The following is a 23,146-nucleotide window of genomic DNA, read 5'->3' as shown; positions in this document are numbered from 1 at the left end:
ACACACTCGACATTAGTGGCTCTCAATCCTAGGGCACACTAGAGACGCCTGAGGACATTTTGCAACTAAGGCCACCCAAGTCCCTGGTATTCTTTTGTTATTATTATTTATTTATATAATATTTTTATATAAATATATATAATATATAATTTATTTTATTATTTTATTTTTATAGATACCAGGTTTTACCATGTTGCCCAGGCTGGTCTCAAACTCCTGAGCTCAAGTGATCTGCCTGCCTTGGCCTCCCAAAGTGCTGGGATTATAGGTGTGAGCCACCGCGCCTGGCCCTGATATTCTGATTTACTCAACTTGAGGTAGGACATAATTTTTTAAAGCTTTCTAGATGACTCTAATGTGCTTCCAGGGTTGAGAACCACTGTTCTTAAAAAATGAAAAATGGTGTGAACGCTTAAATTCAAAAAGAAAAAGGAGAGAACCATAGAGAAGGATATATTTTCAAAGAAGAAGAAAAAAAAACCTCACAGCATGGATACTTTTATGAATAAAGTAAAGCTGACAGATGACATATGGTTTTTGATTAAATACATCTGAATTTTACTATTCATATCCCTTTTCAGGATTAATAGGATGTTAAGGTTATGATTAGATCTTCTCTTCTGCAGAATATATGGTGATAATTATCAGATTTTGCCTCAGATGGACTCATTCACCATTAGGAATTATTTACCTACTTTAAGTTGTTCATTCATAAACAGGCCAAATTATAAAAATCACCATTACCTGGCATATAACAGGTGTTCAAAGACTTGCTAAATGACTGAAGAGATCAACACTACGTTTCCACATGAACGTCTTCTTTCAAAAACATTGACCCAAAAGGGGCAGGGAACAAGAAGAGTGTCTCACAGAATAACATTAAGAGTCACAATGATGAAAATGCCAGCAAGCACTCCTGGGGCCCTGTTCTACGCGTGTGTGTGCTCATTTCGGCCTCACAGCCCCCTCAGAAAGATGAGACTATGTTTAATCCCATTTCATAGATGAGAGAATGAAGGCACACAGAGCTTAAGCAACTTTCCCAAAGTGGCAGCCACTGAAGCCCATTTTGAACCCAGCAGTCTGTACCTGAGTCTGGGCACACTCACTGACAACAGAAATTAAAACACTTTTCCTCTCCTCATTTGGATCCTGTCTTTCACAGATATCCCTTTACACATGCCAAGCTTTTTTTTTTTTTTTTTTTTCTTTTTTGAGACAGGGTCTTGTTTTGTCACCCAGGCTAGAGTGCAGTGGTATGATCATAGCTTACTGCAGCCTGGAACTCCTGGCACATGCCAAGTTTTAAAAGCCTGTTTTGGGGATAGTGTTTGCCCTTCAAAAAATAAAGCCAAGCTGCTCTAAGCTCTTCAAATATATTATTTCCCCATCCCAGTTGTCCACCATGGACTAATGCAAGCTCAGGAAGAAACCAACAAGCAAAGTGGCTTCCTAAAGATGTGGAATGCGAAGGAAGCACCCTCAGGGAACTAGGCTAAGCCCACCCAGGGAACAAGGATAGAGGGAAGAGGGATGGTCAAAGCAGAGGATGGTCAGCTGGGAAAACGAGAACAGCAGCAAGAAAGCAGCAGATGTCTGATGACGGACATTTGAAATGGAAGCCTGCGCCTCTCCCAAAAGGGGAACTCAAAAACTTCAACATTTTGAATCACTTCATTCTGACATGATAAAACAAAATTAGTTACCTATCTCCAAATCTGCAAGCTCCTGTTTTACTGTAGAAGGGACAATTAGCTCGATCCTTCTCCATTACTCTGAAATCCACGGGTGGTTCTGGGTTTTGCCATGTGGTACCATTTTCCAACTGTTGAAAATAACCATGACTTTACTGGTGGAGTAAAAACCCATGAAAGACGAAATGTTTCAAAGTATATTAAAATATTTTCCTCAAAGATAAACATTGTTTCATTTAAGAATGCAAACATTTAAGTTGGAACAGGCAATCAAAACTTTACAAACAACGTTACTGAGACATGAGCTCCATGTCTCTCTTGGCTCCTGGTCACTTTCCTTTATCTGGTATCACTACTGCCACCAGGGGCAGTCGCCAAGCTTTCCATCCATTCTAAAAGGGGTCCAAGAAGGCCGGGTGCAGTGGCTCACGCCTGTAATCCCAGCACTTTGGGAGGCCGAGGTGGGTGGATCACCTGAGGTCAGGAGTTCAAGACCAGCCTGACCAACATGGAGAAACCCCATCTCTACTAAAAATATAAAATTAGCTGGGCGTGGTGGTATGCACCTATAATCCCAGCTACTCGGAAGGCTGGGGCAGGAGAGTTGCTTGAACCCGGGAGGCGGAGGTTGCAGTGAGCCAAGATTGTATCATTGTACTCCAGCCTGGGCAACAAGAGCAAAACTCCATCTCAAAAAAAAAAAAAGAAAAAAAGAGAAAAAAAAGGGTCCAAGAACTTATTAGGGAACCACCACAGACAGAAACAGAAGTTACTCTGATTCAAGGTAAACCGTCCACTGGAGGCTAACAGTATGTGATGTTGCTTAAACATACTGTAAGAACTCTAAATAGGTCCAGTCCACAGGGGTCATGAATACCATTTGTATTTGTTCATCAATAAAGTTTGTTGTTGTTGTATAAATCAAAGCACCATAAACATGAGTCCAGATATCCAAACATGATCTAATTAACCTACCATGAAACTAACATTACTGGAACTATTATTTCTAAGGAAACATTAATTGGTCTCAAATTATCAATGAAAGGTTTTAAAAATACCTCATTTTCAGCCTGATCCAGCATCTTCTGCAAAGCTTCCTAAAAATGGTGTAAACACAGGACTAATGAAAACCCAGAAGTCAGGTAAGTCACATCTGGTTTCTCTGGTTAAGAATCTCAAGTGGAACAATTAAAACACACACATGCACATAAGCACACACGTTCTAGTTTCCTTTTGAATCACAGATCTTTTGAAAAGCTTTCAAAAGATATATAGCTGAGACTTCTCTTTTTTTTTTTGAGACAGGGTCTCACTCTGTCACCCAGCCTGGAGTGCAGTGGCGTGACCTCAGCTCACTGCAACCTCCGCCTCCCAGGCTCCCGTGATCCTCCCACCTCAGCCTTCCGAGTAGCTAGGACTACAGGCGCGCACCACCACGCCTGGATAATTTTTGTATTTTCTGTAGAGATGGAGTTTCACCATGTTGCCCAGGCTAGTCTCGAACTCCTGAGCTCAAGCAATCCACCCGCCTCAGCCTCCCAAAGTGCTGGGATTACAGGCATGAGCTACCGTGCCCGGCCCATAGCTGAGACGTTCTATTCAAATAGAAAATTTACCAGATCACATTGCAAAATATTTAAAATAGTCTTATAATAGTTTCAATAATAGTAATACTTAGTATATTTGAGTATATATACCATGTCCTAGTTCGTAGAAGGGGGTATTAGTGAATATAAAACGCAATGCTAGGCTGGGCATGGTGGCTCACGCCTATAATCCTAGCAGTTTGGGAGGCTGAGGCAGGTGGATCACTTGAGGTCAGGAGTTCTAGACCAGCCTGGCCAAGACGGTGAAACCCCATCACTACTAAAAATACAAAAATTAGCCAGGCGTGGTGGCACGTGCCTGTAATCCCAGCTACTTGGGAGGCTGAGACAGGAGAATCTCTTGAACCCAGGAGGCAGAGGTTGCAGTGAGCCGAGACAGAGCAAGACTCCGTCTAAAAAAAACGAACAAACGAAAAAACCCAAAAAACAATGCTAGATGAAATCATAAACATTTAGCAGAAGCTAAAATATGACATGACCAGTGGTAATTAGCATTTAGGAGAAAATTCTAACTTTTTAATAAGGCAAAGGAGGTTCTGCAATACGCCAGTAAATTTGTACCTAATTGGCATTTGAACAAGTTGTACCTGTGTTTAACAGTCTTATCTTCCCTAGCCCCTTAAAGCATTACATAAGACTTGTATGTCTAGTTGCTTATTTGTGGTGCTCAAAACAGAACTCTTGTCCTCTACACTTCCTGGCCCACATGCACCTGAACACTCCCTCACTGAATAGTGTTGCCAGTCACCTGTCTACTCAAACTAAAACCTAAAACATATGACTTGAATTCCTCTCTCTCTCCTTGTCCTCTGGTCAACATGGTGAAACCCTGTCTGTACTAAAAACACAAAAAATTAGCCGGGCGTGGTGATGGGCGCCTGTAGTCCCAGCTACTCAGGAGGCTGAGGCAGAAGAATCGCTTGAACCCGGGAGGCGGAGGTTTCAGTAAAGTAAAAATGATCTGTTAAAAAAGTCTGGTGCGGTGGTTCACACCAGCACTTTGGGAGGCCGAGGTGGGTGGATCTCTTGAGGTCAGGAGCTCGAGACCAGCCTGGCCAACATGGTGAAACCCTGTCTCTACTAAAAATACAAAAATTAGCTGGGCATGGTAGCAGGCACCTGTAATCCTAGCTACTCGGGGGGCTGAGGCACATGAATTGCTTGAACCCGGGAGGCAGAGGTTGCAGTAAGCAGAGATCACGCCACTGCACTCCAGCCTGGGCGACAGCATGAGACTCCGTCTCAAAAAAATTTTTTTTTAAAAAGAATGATCTGTTAAAAGGTACAGATATAAATGAGACAGAGTCATTCCCTGCTTAAACCCCTTCAATGGCTTCCCATTATAGGAAACATAAAATCCAAACTCCTCCTTCAAATCCAGGAAGCCCTACATGATCTGACTCTGCTTACCCTCCACTGCCCCCTCTCCCTCAGCAACCTCCTCCATTGCCCTTCTCTCCTTTGGACTCTAGATTTCAGGTTCCCTGGCCTTTTTTCAGCCTTCAAGCTTCAGGCTTCTTCTCGCTGAGATCTCTCCACTCAGGTGTCAGCTCAAACATCACCTCCTCAGAAATTTCCTTGAGCAGGCAATCTATAGAAGCACAACTCTATTCTCATTACTCTATCACATCACTCGGCTTTATTTATTTTCTTTTTTTTTTTTTGAGACGAAGTCTAGCTCTGTCGCCCAGGTTGGAGTGCAGTGGCTCAAGCTTGGCTCACTGAAACCTCCACCTCCCGGGTTCAAGCGATTCTTCTGCCTCAGCCTCCTGAGTAGCTGGGACTACAGGCGCCCATCACCACACCCGGCTAATTTTTTGTATTTTTAGTACAGACGGGGTTTCACCATGTTGACCAGGCTGGTCTCGAACTCCTGACCTCGTGATCTGCTCGCCTTAGCCTCCCAAAGTGCTGGGATTACAGGCGTGAGCCACCAGGCCTGGCCTGCTTTATTTCTTTATAGCACTTAATATGATCATATTTTGAATGATCTGTTTTGCTTATCATCTCACACTCCCATATAAAAAAGTAGCTCAATGAGAGCAAAGACTGTGTCTTTCACTGCTCTGTCTCTGTCCGCTAGCGAAGTGTCTAGCATACAGCAGGAACACATACTGCCAATTCTTTTTTATAAGCTTAGAATCTATTTCATTTCCCTCATTTCTCCTTAATGTCTCACAGATTTCCTCTGAAACAAAAGCATTTAAAAGAGGCCTTAGCTGTTACTGAATTCCTGAAAGACCTCAGTTGAGGAACACTCTACTGCTAAAATGGGAATTAATTCCTCTCTATAAAAAAATGACAAGCTCCAAACAATTTTTCTGCCCCCTAAAAACCTAGCATGATCTTGCCTCATCTGGAAAGAAGTGCTCAAATAAAGGTGTTTAAAATCTGCATTGGAATTAACTGATGGCCTAAGATACAAAAAAAAAAGATCGTGGAGCCTGCTTCTGCCCCATATTGACTACAATGAAGACACATGCATTTTTTCCAATTATAAGCTGATTATCCAATTTTATGCTATTTAAATTTAGCTGTATTACAGAAAAGACAAATCCTGATGAATCAGTCAAGGGAAGATGAGCTGTGATACCTCTGAAATAAATATACTGTCAAGGAATAGCAGCAAAACATACCAAATCAATCCTCAAAAAAGAATCCTGGAAGATAGAGAAGATACATACACACATATGCCTCACAGATTTTTTTTTTTCTAATGAGCAACTGTGTGTTAGCTACAATTGTCTTCATAGCCTAAGTGGAAGAGGAAGTCAAGATTTAATACAAATAACAAAAACTGTTTCCTAGTTCCTCAATATTTGAGCTCCTGATTTCTTTAAATCCTCTAATTCTTGCTGACATGTCGTAAGCAGTTCTCTTATGACCTAAATAAATGTGGAAACAAAACAAAGTATTATTCTCTAAAGAAGTCAACTCATATACAGCAGAACCTCAGAAAAACATAACTTGCTATAAAGCAAGGGCCAGCTGCCTGTTTTGTAAATAAAGCTTTCCTGGAACACAGCCATACCCATTCATCTACATATTATCGATGGCTGCTTTCAGCGTACATTGGCAGAGTTGGATGTTTGCCACAGAGACCAAACCATAAAGCCTAAAATATTTACCATCTGGCCCTTTACAACATTTGCCAATGCCCAGTATAAAGGGTAAATAGGGTGAAGCTGAAGAAAACTTTAAGGAATCTGCCACTGCATGGACCCGAAGAGGAGCATCAGAAGGGAACTCTGGTGTTATGTCTAGACTGAAATATGATTCTTTCCAAACAAACAAATGAAATGACAAGAAAAAAGAAAAATAAAAACCCAAACTCTCACATGCCTACTGCTTATTCTTCAAACTCATCACACAGCACATCCCATGACAGGAATCACCTCTTTTTCTTTCTTCTCCTGTCGTTTCTGCTCCTCCTCTTCTCTCTCTTTCCTCTGCTGTTCTTCCCATTGTTCCTTTAACTTTCTCTTTAAAGGGGAAGAAAAAGTAACTTTGTTTCAGACACTTTTTAAAAACATTTCACATACAGGGCACATATATGAAAAACCTAAAACCCTGGTAAACTGAATAAGATGAGTTTTTTTGCTTTTTTTTAAGTTCAAGATAGGCAACTCTTCATGAGAGTTATTCTGGTGAAGTAATCAGTTTGTTCACTAGTTACATGATTCCTACCGTACCTCTTGTTCTTCCTGCCGTTTTTTAGCCGCCTCTTCCTTTTCCTTCTTTATTCTGAATTCTTCTTGTGCCTTCTGCTCTCTTAGCAACCACTCCTCATGTAATCTTTGCCTATCAGTATAATGATGTAATCAGATAAAAGAAATGGGCATTAATCCACAAATACACACACACATGAGAGCAAAATGACACATTTTGGGACTGATTCAAATATCACGAAAGCTATTTTCTATTAAAGCAGTCAAGTGGGTGTAAGAGAACGAGAAGAGTAGAGCTTTTGGAAAAGCACCATGTGTCAGCAACTATCTTCCTAATGGGTAATAACTTAAAATCCCTCTTACATTTCATAGGTATATATGGCTGTGACATACTTTACAGAAAAAAAGGACACTATGACTTTCCCTCTAGACTGATCACAGTGACGTTTAGGTGACAATAAAATGGGTAGCAAGTTTCAAAGCAGCATCTACCTTTTCATATTCAGAAAGCATTTCCCTTCCTATTCTATGCATTTATTTTTATTTATTTATGTTTTTTGAGACAGAGTATTGCTCTGTTGCCCAGGCTGGAGTGCAGTGGCGTGATCTTGGCTCACTGCAACCTCTGCCTCCCAGGTTCAAGTGATTCTCCTGCCTCAGCCTCCCGAGTAGCTGGGATTACAGGTGCCCACCGCCACGCAAGGCTAATTTTTGTATTTTTAGTACAGACAGCGTTTCACCATGTTGGCCAGGCTGGTCTCGAACTCCTGACCTCAAGTGATCCACCTGCCTCAGCCTCCCAAAGTGCTGGGATTACATGTGTGAGCCACTGCACCCAGCCCCTATTCTTAAAAGTAGCAATTCCATGATGGCAGCACGCTGAAAACCCGGTATCCTCTGCCATAAAACTTTGGACTACTACTCCACACAGTTAAGAGACTCCTGTGGTTTGCCTCCAAACACCTAAACTGCCAAAAGAAGGAAAATAAAAGTACATTGTGATCATGTTTTTAAAATAAAGCTACAGGTTTTAAGAAATGGAGTTATAAAAATAAATTAGCGAGGACCGGGTGCAATGGCTCACACCTATAATCCCAGCACTTTGGGAGGCTGAGGCGGGCGGATCACCTGAGGTCAGGAATTTGAGACCAGCCTGGCCAACATGGTGAACCCCATCTCTACTAAAAATACAAAAATTAGCCAGGCATGGTGGCAGCCGCCTGTAATCCCAGCTACTTGGGAGGCTGAGGCAGGAGAATCGCTTGACTCTGGGAGGCAGAGGTTGCAACGAGCCGAGATCATGCCACTGCACTCCAGCCTGGGTGACAGAGCGAGACTTCGTCTCAAAAAATGAAAAAATAAAAATAAATTAGTGAGTGTCTAGTCTATTTTTTATATGACCAATTATAATGAGTGGTATTACCTTAAAGTGGCAAGTGTCTCAGACATCTAATATCACAAATTTCTAATATAAAGAGGAGGTTAGATTTCCAAAGTCTACTTGCCAATTAGGTGTGTAGAACCCCAAATTCATTCTTCCACTGAATTTATAAAAGGGAAATGAAATATGAGAAACTGTTCTATATTACTTCAGCAGTATTAGGAGTTCAGTAAAGTTTTATGTCTAGTCTGGGGACCTAACCACAATTTTAAATAAAATATATTACATTTCCAAATACAGATTCCAGGAACACATCTTTTAGCCATGGCAGAGGCTGGCACACTGCATATATCAGTGTTCCTATGCCATGTGTGAGGGTACCATATAGATGTTTCAGTGTGCACAACTCTGATTTACAAATCTTTTGAAAAACATATAATTGTATATAACTGAACCAAATGCTATATAAATTAAGACCACAAGAAAGTAAAATGTTAAAAATTTTAAAATTTAATAACTTGAATATACATCTGCTTTGAAATAGGACATAAAGTCATACAGTATTTTTACATAATTTTCTTGCTTTTCAACAATAGTATGCAACTCAAAGAAATAAAGCTCTAAGGAGCACAAAGATACATGTATGTGATTTAAAAGAAGCATTTCAAATAAACAGGAAAAAAATTACTCTCTTATTTCATACCATATCTATTGTCTTCATCATAACAGAAATCTATAAGAATAAGAACTAGAGCTATCACAGTACCTCTTATCTGCTGACACTGTGTTAATCTATCACCTCATTTAATCTTCACAATTCTGTGAGGTGGATACTATGATTGACTTTATCTCCATATTAAAGACAAGGAAATAGAAGCTTAGAGACATTAAGAAATTTCGGCTGAGCGCGGTGGCTCACACCTGTAATCTCAGCACTTTGTGAGGCCGAGGCGGGCAGATCATGAGGTCAAGAGATCGAGACCATCCTGGCCAACATGGTGAAACCCCATCTCTACTAAAAGTACAAAAAAAATTAACTGGGTGTGGCGGTGCGCGCCTGTAATCCCGGCTACTCGGGAGGCTGGGGCAGGAGAATCGTGTGAACCTGGGAGGTGGAGGTTGCAGTGAGCCGAGATCACACCACTGCACTCCAGCCTGGTGACAGAATGAGACTCCGTCTCAAACAAAACAAAACAAAAACAAATTTTAAAAAAACATGTATCCCAAAAGAGAAAGGTGTGAGACTTGAGCAATTTACAAATAGGTAATAAAACATATAAAAAGATACCCTACCTAATTCAGAAATGTGCATTTGAAACAGTGAAATATAACTTTTCATTATAGGAGTTTTATAAACTGATAATGCCTAGTATGAGTGAAGGTATGGGGAGATGGGCCTCTACATTCACTGCCAGAAGGGCTGCAAACTGCAAACCAGGAAGCCCTTTCTACCTGGCCATCTACATTTTACGTGGACTTATGATTTGATTCCAACAATCTCATTTTTAGTCATTTTCTTAAGGAAATAATTGGACAATTACCAAGGATATATAAGCATGGATGCTTACTGCAACTTTTTACCTACGAGTAAAAAACCAATATAACCTGAAAGTCCATCAGTAGAGAACTATAAATTACGAATGAATAAACTATGAATAGCAAATAAATTATGCTACATCTGTACAGTGGGTACTGTATTGCCACTGAAATGGTTGAATTAGATCCCTGCATCAGTACTGAAATAAATGCACTATATATTTAGCAAGAAATCAATTTATAGAAAAATATGTATAAATATCATGCCATTATAGAAAGACACATGTAAAGTACATTTACACTTTCTTTTTCTCTTTCTTAACAGTGGCTATCTTTGGGTGTGTTGCAATTATTAAAGCCTTTTCCCTTTTTACATTTGTTAATTTTTTTTTTTTTTTTTCTGTTTTCAAAAACAATTACAGGCCAGGCACAGTGGCTCATGCCTATAATCCCAGCACTTTGGGAGGCTGAGGCAGGCGGATCACTTGATCACAAGAGATCAAGACCACTCTGGCCGACATGGTGAAACCCTGTCTCTACTAAAAATACAAAAATTGGCTGGGTGTGGTGGCGCACACCTGTTGTCCCAGCTACTCGGAAGGCTGAGGCAGGAGAATCGCTTGAACCCGGGAGGCGGAGATTGCAGTGAGCTGAGATCATGCCACTGCACTCCAGCCTTGCAACAGAGCGAGACTCCATCTAAAAAAAAAAAAAAGAAAAAAGAAAAAAAAAACAATTATAAATTAGCAAAAACAGAAGAAAAGTACTTCCATTTAAAAAAAAAATAACATCTAGTTTTAGTCCATCAACTACAGATTTAAATACTTTATACAGGGTATTTTATAAGACCTATTTGGTACAAGATTTTATACAGAAGACTGGTACTGGTTAGTAAAGGTTGATAATATTCCAATAAAATAACTTCATTCACTTTAAGTGTTTCAATTACCACTGACCTCTCTCTTTCCAATAGCTTCTCTTCTTCTAGTTGTTGTTCTTCAATAAAAGTGTCCTCCTCTTCCTCCTTCTGTGAGAGTCCTAGGGAATTTAAATGTTTTATTAAACTGAGTGCTGCAAATCCTTGGTCAAAAATTCAGGAAAAAAATACACGTAATCTTTAATGTTTAAAATTATGGTAAAAATCTTTTTCTTAAACTTTCTAACAAAAAGGTCTCTGATCAACCTTCTGGTACAACACAAGCATCAAAAAGGACAATAGGGGTGGCAGATAGCATATTACATTTAAAAATTAATCAATGGTTCCACAATTATACTTAAAAAGGAAATTAGCTTGGCATGGTGGCAGGCACCTGTAATCCCAGCTACTCGGGAAGCTGAGGCAGGAGAATCACTTGAACCCAGGAGGTGGAGGTTTCAGTGAGCCAAGATCGTGCCATTGCACTGCAGCCTGGGCGACAAGAGCAAAACTCCATCTCAAAAAAAAAAAAAAAAAAAAAAAAAGGTGGTGGGGGTGTGGAAAGGAACATCCATCTTCACAGAAGAATGGCAACTAAAAAATGGAGAAAAACTTAAGTAGAAAAATCATCACTTTTGCAACCCCCACCGTAAAAATTTAGACAAAGACATTAAAAACATCGAATGAAAGCTTGCTGGGAAGAGTATATTCACACTATCTCAACATATCACTCCAGACATGAGGACTAATTAGAAAAGAAAAAAAAAATGTAATGCTTTCCAATGGAGCGATCTGGGTGGGTAACACTTTTTTTTTTTTTTTTTTTTGAGACAGAGTCTTGCTCTGTCACCAGGCTGGAGTGCAATGGCGCAATCTTGGCTCACTGCAACCTCCACCTCCTGGGTTCAAGCAATTCTCCTGCCTCAGCTTCCCAAGTAGCTGGGACTACAGGCGCACACCACCATGCCCAGTTAATTTTTGTATTTTTAGTGGAGACGGGGTTTCACCACGTTGGCCAGGGTGGTCTCAATCTCCTGACCTCGTGATCCACCTGCCTCGGCCTCCCAAAGTGCTGGGATTACAGGCATGAGCCACCATGCCCGGCCCTGGGTGGGTAACACCTTAACCACAGTTAGCATCACCGGGAGTGCAACAACCTGACGTGATAGGTCTCATGATGCATGCAATAAGAAGTTTACAACATCTGCTCTGTAATCCTTTGTTCTAAAGAGTGTTGTTACCTGAAGTTAATCATGAGAAGATAGAACAATCCAGAATACAGGGCATTCCACAAGATAACTGGCTTGAGTTTTTCAAAACAATCAGTTCTGTTTTGGGGAAGTTTAAATATGGCCTGTATATGATACCACTGAATTACTGCTCATGTACTCAGGTGCAAGTTTGGTATTGTGGTTCTGTGGGAGAATGTCCTTATTCTCAGGAGTTGCAAGCTGAAGCATTTAGGGGTGAGGTGCTGCTATCTGCAACTGCCATCCAAAAGGTTCAGAAAAAATGTTCTATGTATGTATCTCTTTAAATAAAGAGAGAGAAAGAAAGGCCAAACGTTAACAACTGGCAAATCTTGCTGAAGGGTTCATGGATATTTATTGTGCTCTTTTCAACTTTCTGTAGATTAGAACATTTTCCAAATAAAAACATGAAAAAATAACTTTTAATAGAATAGACATTTACATCCTCTCCCATTCAAAATTTGGGAAAAAAATCAGTGAAAGTGGAAGAGAAATGGAAGACTGAAATAATCTTAAAGAAATGTTACAGATGTCTCTCTGTCACATGTGTTGAGTACAGTTCTAACTGAAGGCTCATCCAGTCTTAGATAATTACAATAATTTACTTTTTTTAAGTAAGTAAACTTTACTATTTCAGCAACTGGAATTAAAATGGGCAACAAATGTAGAATAAGTTTTCAATCATATAAAATAGTATCTAATTGTTCAGATAATTAAATGATGTAATAATGTACTTAAAGGGCCAGAGAACCTGGCACAGAGGATATGGCCTGACTACTTGCAGACGTATGCCCATAGATTAGACAGGGCATAGACACAGCTGACACTCACAAATACCTGTTGACTGACTCACTCAACTCCCCATCACCTTGAAACCAAGCTCATATACTCCACAGAAGTGATTGCTAACAGTTCTGGGTACAGCATTTTCCCCACGTGTACAATCAGACATATGCAATACATATAAATACAATACAGTTGACCCTTGCACAACACAGGTTTGAACCACCTTGGTCTATTTAAATACAGATTTTTTTCAGTAAATATACTGGAACATTTAGGGGAGATTTGCAACAATTTGAAAAAAAAAATAGCAGATAAGTGGCATGGCCTAGAAACACGGAAAAAAATTAAGAAAAAGGTATGTCATGAATGCATAAAATATATGTACATACTAGTCTATTTTATCATTTGCTACCATAAATATAAATCTATTATAAAACATTAATGCAGAGCTGGGCGTGGTGGCTCATGCCTGGAATCCCAGCACTTTGGGAGGCCAAGGCGGGTGGATCACCTGAGGTCAGGAGTTCGAGATCAGCCTGGCCAACATGGTGAACCCCATCTCTACTAAAAATACAAAAAGTAGCCGGGCGTGGTGGCAGCCCCCCGTAATCCCAGCTACTCGGGAGGCTGAGGGAGGAGAATCGCTTGAACCCGGAAGGTGGAGGTTGCAGTGAGTCAAGATCGCGCCACTGCACTCCAGCCTGGGAAACAAGAGCAAAACACCGTCTCAAAAAAAAAAAAAAAAAAAGTTAATGCAGATACTGTTAAGCAATATTGTGTTGGCTTGAGCAGCACATATACAGATACTGTTACAATATAAGTTAAGTGTTTTATTGTTCCCTTGCTTAAAGCATTTGAGACAGGCCAGGGAGCGGTGGCTCATGCCTGTAATCCCAGCACTTTGGGAGGCCGAGGTGGACGTATCACTTGAGGTCAGGAGTTCGAGACCAGCCTGGCCAACATGGCGAAACCCCATCTCTACTAAAAATAAAAAAATTAGCCAGGCGTGGTGGTGCACACCTGTAATCCCAGCTACTCAGGAAGCTGAGGCAGGAGAATCGCTTGAACCTGGGAAGCAGTGAGCCGAAATTGCACCACTGCACCCTAGCCTGGGCGAGACTCTGTCTCAAAAAAAAAAAAAAAAAGCATTTGAAACAAAATGATCTCTGACTTCATTCCATTGTAAGACAGAGGAAGTTCGGTCTCAAACATTTTTCCTTGAATATTACTATAAAAGTTGTGCTACAACATAATCATTGACAACTTTTTTTAAAGTTAAAATTTATCAAAACTTATATTTATAGACCATATATGGCACATTCACAGTTGAGAAAAATGTAAACAAACATAAATATGCAGTATTAAATCATAACTGCATAAAATTAACTTTAATACAAAACAAGGAAAAAAATGCATCCAATGAGGTACAGAAGGAAGAAAAAAATTAACTGTAGTACACACTGCACTACTGTAATAATTTCATAGCCACCTCCTGTTGCTATTGCAGTGAGCTCAAATATTATGAGTATTCACTTAAAACACCTTGTGACACTACTCATCTCTGCATGAGCAGTTCATCTCTTCAGTAAACTGCGTATGGCAGTAAGAAGTGATCTCTGGAGTATTTTTCATTGTGTTTACTACAAAATGGTAAACCTTGAATAACATCATGAGACTCACACAAAGTGCGACTAGTGATGCTGGAAGTGCTCTCAAGAAGCAGAGAAAAGTCATGATGGCTGGGCGCGGTGGTGCGTGTCTGTAATCCCAGCTACTCTGGAGGCTGAGGCAGGAGAATTGCTTGAACCCGGTAGGCGGAGGTTGCAGTGAGCCGAGTTCATGCCACTGCACTCCAGCCTGGGCGACAGAGCAAGACTCCATCTCAAAAAAAACAAAACAAAACAAAACAAAAAAGAAAATCATTGAGGAGAAAGGATATCTGCCTGAACAGGACGCCCAGCTAATTTTTGTATTTTTAGCAGAGACAGAGTCTCACCATGTTGGCCAGGCTGCTCTCGAAGTCCCGACCTCGTGATCCACCCGCCTTGGCCTCCCAAAGTGCTAGGACTCCAGGCGTGAGCCACCGCGCCTGGCCTGAACAGGTTTTTAATGCAGATGAAAGTATCCTATTCTAGAAAAACACCACAAAGGACATTTAGTAGGAAGAGAGGAAGGCAGCAGGATTGAAAACAAAAAGAGACAGGCTAACTCTACTGTTTCATGAAAACGTAGTGGGGTTTATGATCAGAACTGCCCTTATCTATAAAGCTGCTAACCCCCACCCCCAATCCTTGAAGGGAAAAGATCAGCACCAGCTGCCTGTCTTTTGGTTGTACAACTAGAAGACCTGGACAATGGAAATCCTTTTTTCTGAATTGGTTTCACTGATGCTTTGTCCCTGAAGTCAGGAAGTACCTTGCCAATAAGGAACTGGCTTTTAAAATTCTTTTAATATTGGACAATGCCCCTGGCCACCCAGAACCCCATGAGTTCAACACTGAAGGTGTCAAAATGGTCTACTTGCCCCCAAACAGAATGTTTCTAATTCAGCCTCTAGACCAGGGGGTCGTAAGAACCTCTAAAGCTCATTACACGTGGTACTCTACGGAAAGGAATGTCAATGCTATGGAAGAGAACCCTAACACAGAAAGTATCAAGAAAGTGTGTAAAGATTATACCATTGAAGATGCTATTGTTGTTATAGAAAAAGCCATGAAAATCATCAAGCCCAAAACAAAGTCCTGCTGGAGAAAAAACTGTGTCCAGATATTGTGCATGGCATCACAGGACTTAAGACAGAGCCAATCAAGGAAATCGTGAAAGAGATTGTAAATATGGGGGGAAAAAAAGTGCAGGGGGGTCGGGGTGAAGGGTCTCAAGACATCTTGAAGAAATTCAAGAGCTAACAGACACACCAGAGTAGTTAACAAAAGCCAATTTGATGGGGATGAGTCCTTCCAAACCAGTGCAAGGTGATGAGGAAGAAAACTTAGGTGAAGCAGTGCCAGAAAACAAATTGACACTAGACAATCTGGCAGAAGGGCCAATTATTCAAGACTGCTTTTGACTTCTTTTATGGACCCTTCTAAACTGAAAATTAATGCATTTAAACTAAAGCAAGTGGTGGAAGAATTGGTACTGTATAGAAACATTTTTAGAGAAATGAAAAAGCAAAAATATCAGACAGAAATTATAATGTATTTCTGCAAAGTTACACCAAGTGCCGTCTACCCTCTTGCCTTCCCTTCCACCTCCTTCACCTCTTCCACCTCTGCCACCCAAGACAGCAAGACCAAATCATCCTCTTCCTCCTCGGCCTACTCAACATTAAGACAAGGAGAATGAAGACCTTTATGATGAACCACTTCCATTTAACGAAGGGCAAATATGTTTTCTCCTCCTCGGGATTTTCTTAGTAACATTCTTTTCTCTAGCTTACTTTGTTATAAGAATATGGTATATAATACATATAACATACAAAGTATGTGTTAATCAACTGTTTATGGTATTGGTAAGGCTTAGAGTCAAGAGCGGGCACTTAATAGTAAGTTTTGGGGGAGTGAAAAGTTATATGCAAATTTTCGACTGTGCGGAGGGGCGGGGGGTGGTCAGAGTCCCTAACTCCCACATTGTTCAAGGATCAAATGTATATCCAATGGTATTATACAGGTTGAGCACCCCAAATCCAAAAATCAGAAATATTTTGAGTGACAACAATGCTCAAAGGAAATGTTCATTGGAGCATTTCGAATTTTGGATTTTTGGATTTGGGATGCTGAACTGGTAAATACAATGCAAGCATTTCAGATAAGGGATACTCAACCTGTACATGTAACTGTACACACAGAATCACGTTATAGTTTTGCAACTTGCTTTTAATATCTTAATTTCTGACGAGGTAGCTTTTTTCCAGTTATCTCAAGTAGAACTCGATGCCAAAGAAGCTATCTGTAATTAAGAGCTCGCTATTCCAGAAATCATTTGCCAAGGCACTCCAATCATTTGCCAAGGCACTCTCACAGTAACACTCAACATTCTAGCCTTCTGGGTAATGTCTACCCATCCAACGTGTGCTACAATAAACAGCAGTGTTCCTGGCCGGGCGCAGTGGCTCACGCCTGTAATCCCAGCACTTTGGGAGGCCAAGGCGGGCGGATCACCTGAGATCAGGAGTTCGAGACCAGCCTGGCCAACATGGTGAAACCCCATCTCTACAAAAGTACAAGAATTAGCCGGGCATGATAGTGGGTACCTGTAATCCCAGCTACTCAGGAGGCTGAGGCAGAAGAATCACTTGAACCTGGGAGGCAGAGGTTACAGTGAGCCAAGAGTGTGCCACTGCACTCCAGCCTGGGCGAGAAAGTGGGACTCTGTCTCAAAAAAAAACCAGGAGTGTTCCATAGTCTACAGTATTCATGAAGTACCACTAGGCAAAGAATTGTGAGTTGGAGTGGACAAAACTAGGAGCAGAAGTGCAGAGACAGGTGCTTAGTCTTGGATATGCCATTAGTTACATAATCTTGACAGACCAGTGATCTGGATTTAGTCCATTAAAATGGGCTAAACTACCATGGGACACGACTCGCCTGACTCTCCACAGAGGCTCATTCTGAACACATTTTGCTAAGTAAAAAGGGGAAAAAAAATCAAAACAATACAAATACCAGCTGTTATAGGATTTAGTGCAGGAAAAGAAAAAGACGAAGAAGTTAAAACAAATTTAGAATATATAATATTTAGAATAAAACAGATTAAATGGATGAAGTAAAGTAGCTGAAAATTTCAAGGGGGGAGACAGGAAGTACAATAAGGGCCTCAATAACTCCAACCTACCCTGTTTTTCCTTTTATCCCTGATGCTTTGTTCTGCCTCTAGTGGATGAGTTTTCAACTAATAAGCCAGAAATGCTAACACAGGTTGCAGTTAAACACACTGCTCCTTCCATTCTAAATATCCCAGTACTGACACTAAAATAATTACTCGGGAACACCAATGGTAAATAAAACCTCTATGGCTATGTTTCTCAAGGTCCAAGAATCCTAGTTACTTGAGGCCATGGTCTCTGGATTAAGAATTGTCTAGGATAATTTCATGAGCATATTCTGGATAATGCGGATGACAATCATTATAATCCAAGTACTACTGTGTGATTTCAGTGCTCTCATCTGGATTTATAACTACCACATAATTTTATAACTAAGTCCTAATTTTATTGCATTAAGCAGGTAGATTTAATACATAAATGTTAGGTTTTGCCATGTGAAGATCAAATGACCAGCTGTACAAATAAAGGTTCTACAGTAATTTCATAGAAAAAGTGGTAAATAACCATAAGGCAACATTAGTAGAGGCATTCCAAACTCCCATCAGTGCCATATACATATTGTGAGGCGCATTAGTTTCACATCATCCCTAGCATTACCTGATGTAGATTTAAATTTTATCGAATGTGTAATTTCATTTAGTTTTATAATTTATAAATGTATTTTTGTTTGTTTGTTTTTTGAGACAGAGTCTTACTCTGTTGCCCAAACTGAAGTGCAGTGGCACGATCTCGGCTCACTGCAACCTCTGCCTCCCAGGTTCAACTGATCCTCTTGCCTCAGCCTCCTGAGCAGCTGCGATTACAGGCACCTGCCACCAAGCCCAGCTAATTTTGTATTTTTAGTAGAGGCAGGGTTTCATCATGTTGGCCAGGCTGGTCTCGAACCCCTGACCTCAGGTGATCCATCTGCCTCGGCTTTCCAAAGTGCTGGGATTTCAGGTATGAGCCACCAGGCGCCCAGCCCATATATTGTTTTATAGTCAAACAATGGCTTCAGGCCAGGCGTGGTGGCTCATGCCTATAATCCCAGCACTTTGGGAGGCCGAGGTGGAAGGATTGCTTGAGGCCAGGAGTTCGAGACTAGCCCAGGCAACATAGTGAAATCCCATCTCTACAAAAATTTTAAAAATTAGCCAGGTGGGCCAAGGGCGGTAGCTCACGCCTTTAATCCCAGCACTTTGGGAGGCTGAGGTAGGTGGATCACCTGAGGTCAGAAGTTCGAAACCAGCCTGGCCAACATGACGGGTTTCACCCCATCTCTACTAAAAATACAAAAATTAGCCGGGTGTGGTTACGCGCGCCTATAATCCCAGCTGCTCGGGAGGCTGCAGCAGGAGAACTGCTTGAACCTAGGAGGCGGAGGCTGCAGTGAGCCAAGATCGTGCCATTGCACTCCAGCCTGGGCAACAGAGCGAGACTCTGTCTCAAAAAAAAAAAAAAAAAAAGAAAAAAGAAAAGAAAAAAAAGAGAAAATTAGCCAGGTGTGGTGGTGAATGCCTGTAGTCCCAGCTACTTGGGAGGCTGAGGTGGGAGGACTGCTTGAGCCTGGGAGGTGGAGGCTGCCGTGAGCCGTGGTTGTGCCGATGCACTTCCCTCCTGGGCAACAGAACAAGACCCTGTCTCAAAAATAAATAAATGAGCTTCATAACTAGTATTATGTTGATATATATTTGAATAACATAATAATTTGGGTAAACCAAAGGTCTCATATTAGTCAAGTTTGAGAAAAACTTGCAAAACGTCTAATTAATACCTTCAACTCCTGCTGGTTTTACGAAGAAAAATATTCACCGAATACTTACTATGTGTGCAAGGACTGTGCTAGCTGCTGTAATTCATGAAGCTTGCAACTGTAATATTTGATACTTTATAAACAGTTACACAGAATCAGTGGGCGATCATTCACCAAGACTTCCTCTTCCTGCCTTTAGTATGTTAACATTGTTTCTGACATGTGTTTCTAAATAACTACTTGGGGGCAGAAGTCACAGCTATTTTTCCTCCGACACAATATTTGACTTCCTTCTGACACTGGGGCTTCAAGTTAGGGCTGGAGTGGACAGAGCAATTTCACAACACAGAAAACAGGATAAAGAGTCCATTACCTGAGTCTCTCAGTCGAGCAAGTTCCTGCCGACGTTTCTTTCGTTTCTCCTTCTTTAGGGCGGCCCTGTACTTTTTGTGGCTGGAAGATTAAGACATATACACGACGATCAGCGGCTACAATGTAGCGCTGCCCGAGCTCCCCGCTCCTCTGTGCCCAATGAAAGGAAATAGTTCGGGTGCTGAGGAGAGAAACCTTGCTTCCTGTATTTTAATTACAGAACAGGCATCTATCATCGCCTCATCCTCCCACTCCCAGACAGTTCTTCTCCATCCGCCAACCTGATCCTCTCCTCGCTTGCCTGAGCCCACAGCCGCCCGTGCAAGTCCGGGGAGGGCACCAGGGCGCGCACCAGGAAGGAATGGAGCTGCCGCGGTGGCTCACTTAGCTTGGCCCAGCTTCTCTTTTCTTCCTGCCACCACATCCTCCATGCCCACGATCGGCCCACTTGCCTGCTCATCTCCCCGTACGGAGCTTACCTTGGTTTCTCTGGAAACGTCATCTTCTCGGGCGCAGCCATCTTGCCGGCACCACCCCGCCCCTCCAGGTCTAGCAGGAAAGGGCGGGCCTAAGAGCCGAGACGGGCACGCGCAGGCGCGGGTACCGAGCAGCCTCCACTAGCGTGGGACCTGAAACGGAAAGGCGAAGGTACCTTTCGGCGGCTCGTCTTCCAGAACCCTGCTCAAATAAATATCTCCTTCCAGCAAAAATACTCTGGGGCTTTTACCCCGCCCTAGAAGTAATTGTCGCTTCAGCACTTGCCTAGTGCTTTATCACTATCTCCCTCCTCGCCCTAGCAGGACGTGTTGTGGCCAGGAGGTTAAAGTCGTACTCTCCCGCTTTTCTCAGCATCCACTCATGAAGTCACATACCGCACAGAGCTGCTCGCCCGGCTTTATTTCCGACCTGTCCAGGTTCCGCGTCCTTCCGCCGATTCACCTATCAGCGCCTCAGACAAAGCTCCAGACTCCGCTCCCTCCCAGTCACACCTGTTCTGGTCCCTTAAGCAAACCTAACTCCCAGGGCTGCAAAGCTGTTACCTCTGCCCCTGAGGAGTTTACAATCGAGGGGGCGGAGAAGAACCAATACATAATATGATGCAGGCAAAGATGAAGTTTACCTAACAGTCCACCAAGGGATTCAGGGAGAGCTTTCTTTCTTTTTCCTTTTTTCTTTTTTTTTTTTTCAGTATCACATGCGACTCAACTGCAGTATCAGGGACAGCTTTCTGATGCTAGGAGTTGAGTTTGGAAAGAAGATGCCCTTTACCCAGACGGAGAAGGGTGGGAATGCGGTTACAGTCAGATCAGCATAAGCAAAGGCACTGAAAGGTGAAAGTGGAATATGCTGGGAACAGCAAGAATTTTGGCAGTCGAATTTATTTATTTATTTATTTCTTATATATTAGAGACAGGGTCTTGCTCTTTCACCCAGGCTGGAGTGCAGTGGCGCTATCACGACTCGCTGCAGCTTCGACTTCCTGGGGTCAAGCGATCCTTCCATCTCAGACTCCCGAGTAGCTGGGAATGCAGGCGCTAGCCACCACGCCCGCCCAGCTATCCAATTTAAAGTGCAGTTCGAGGCTGGGTGCAGTGGCTCACGCCTGTAATCTCAGCACTTTGGGAGGCCTAGGCGGGTGGATCACCTGAGGTCAGGAGTTCGTCAGCCTGGCCAACATGGTGAAACCCCATCTCTACTAAAAATACAAAATTAGCCAGGTGTGGTGGCACGTGCCTGTAGTCCCAGCTACTCTGGAGGCTGAAACAGGAGAACTGCTTGAACCCAGGAGGTGGCGGCCGTAGTGAGCCGAGATGGCACCACTGCCCTCCAGCCTGGGCAACAGAGCAAGACTCCGTCTCAAAAAAACAAAACAAAATAAAGTGCAATTCGAGAGTATCAAGGAATACAGTTGTGATGGGCTGGGAGGGCTAGGTTAAGGAGGAGAGCCTGGTGTGCCATGTTAAGACGCTCTGTTTACATTCTGTACAGACAACAGTGAACCGTTGAAAGCTTTTTAAAAAGAGGCTTATTGTGGTTGTGTTTGTATTTTAGGTAAATCACTCTGCTTTGCAATATAAAGGATTTAAAAGATAAAACTAGAGTATCACAATAATCTAGATGAGAGGTGTTGAGGAATTAAACTGGGGCAATGAGAGTAGGGATTGAAACTAAAAATCATCCCAACTAATAATCAGACTGTAATGTACACATACAAGGCCAGGGACAAGGCCAAGCAAAAAATGTTCCTCACAAGGATGCATTACAGCCGTAAAATGAGTAACAACCTCTATCTTTTGAGTGATTGAATAGCTTCCTTGGCCTACCTTTGTTCCGTTCTCCTCCAAATTAAAGTTTCTGAGATACTCAATTACTAAACTGCCTTGCTTCCCCTAATCCCTCCTTAGAATTACTCAACTGAAGCCCAAACTCTGCATAAAACCTCACCCTAATCTCTCTTATACTGATACACTTGGAGCAACACATATGCCCTTCACCCCCAAGTTGACCTTGTCCAGCTCAGTGCATCGGTTGGCTGTGATCTTGAGTAAATTCCTTAATGTCTACTCCTGTTTTCTCATTTGTAAAAATCAAGATAGTAATAATAGTTCCCATCTCATAACGCTTTTATTGTGAAAACTGAGTAAGATAACCCATGTTATATGCTGATACAGTGCCTAGCAATAGTGAATGCCTCCAAAACTTTAGCTGTTACATCATCATCTCATCACCATCATCATTAGTGTGAAAACTTCCTGACCCCCTCAAGAGGGGGTGAGGCACTGTATGCATTTCCAGTACAAGTATTCCACCTTTTATAACATCTATCATGGTTTACTACACATTGTCACCATTACCTTTCTGCTTCTTGACTAAATCTTAAACTAAACTCTCTAGTTGGAGGTTTGGCAGTTGTATCCTCAAATTAGAGTGCCCTGGATGGCACAGAATGTTGTAGCTATGCAACTCACCAATTTTGCTGGTCCCTGTGATCAGAATTTATGCTGAGAATTGCTGCCCATTCTGAAAGCATCAGTGTTTAAGTTGTTGTAACATTTCTTCTGAATCAGACCAGACTTTCACTTCAGAACAATAATTAACAATTCCTTCTAAGAAATCTCGGCTCACTGCAACCTCCGCCTCCTGGGCTCAAGCGATTCTTCTGCCTCAGCCTCCTGCGTAGCTGGGATTACAGGTGCGTGCCACAACCACCCGGCTAATTTTTGTATTTTTTAGTAGAGACAGGGTTTCACCATATTGGCCAGGCTGTTCTCAAACTCTTGACCTCAGGCAATCTGCCCGCCTCGGCCTCCCAAAATGCTGGGATTACAGGCATGAGCCACCGCACCCAGCCATAGATTTTTTAGTGAGTTAGAAATGA

The 23,146-nt window shown here is 41.9% G+C and overlaps 1 protein-coding gene across 2 annotated transcripts in view; it reads right to left on the bottom strand.

Moving 5' to 3' along the window:
- ZRSR2 (zinc finger CCCH-type, RNA binding motif and serine/arginine rich 2) overlaps positions 1–20,998 on the bottom strand; it is a 33,241-nt gene extending 12,243 nt beyond the window's left edge. Inside the window, exons 1-7 of one of the 2 annotated variants that reach the window (XM_054544352.2) lie at positions 20,247–20,998; positions 19,769–19,848; positions 10,843–10,924; positions 6,994–7,102; positions 6,697–6,783; positions 2,753–2,791; positions 1,707–1,825 (exon numbers count right to left, since the gene is read on the bottom strand). In XM_054544352.2, coding sequence (XP_054400327.1) covers positions 1,707–1,825; positions 2,753–2,791; positions 6,697–6,783; positions 6,994–7,102; positions 10,843–10,924; positions 19,769–19,848; positions 20,247–20,287 — 557 coding nt within the window. In that variant the 5' untranslated portion in view covers positions 20,288–20,998. The remainder of the gene's footprint in view (positions 1–1,706; positions 1,826–2,752; positions 2,792–6,696; positions 6,784–6,993; positions 7,103–10,842; positions 10,925–19,768; positions 19,849–20,246) is intronic. The other variant, XM_002831416.4, reaches the window with a different exon arrangement.
- Positions 20,999–23,146: the final 2,148 nt, after the last annotated feature.

The sequence above is a fragment of the Pongo abelii genome, chromosome X (genome assembly GCF_028885655.2).
Source record: "Pongo abelii isolate AG06213 chromosome X, NHGRI_mPonAbe1-v2.0_pri, whole genome shotgun sequence".
In the NCBI taxonomy this organism is placed as follows: Eukaryota; Metazoa; Chordata; class Mammalia; order Primates; family Hominidae; genus Pongo; species Pongo abelii.
Note: the sequence above shows the minus strand (reverse complement) of the source record. Positions and strands in the feature narration are given on the sequence as shown.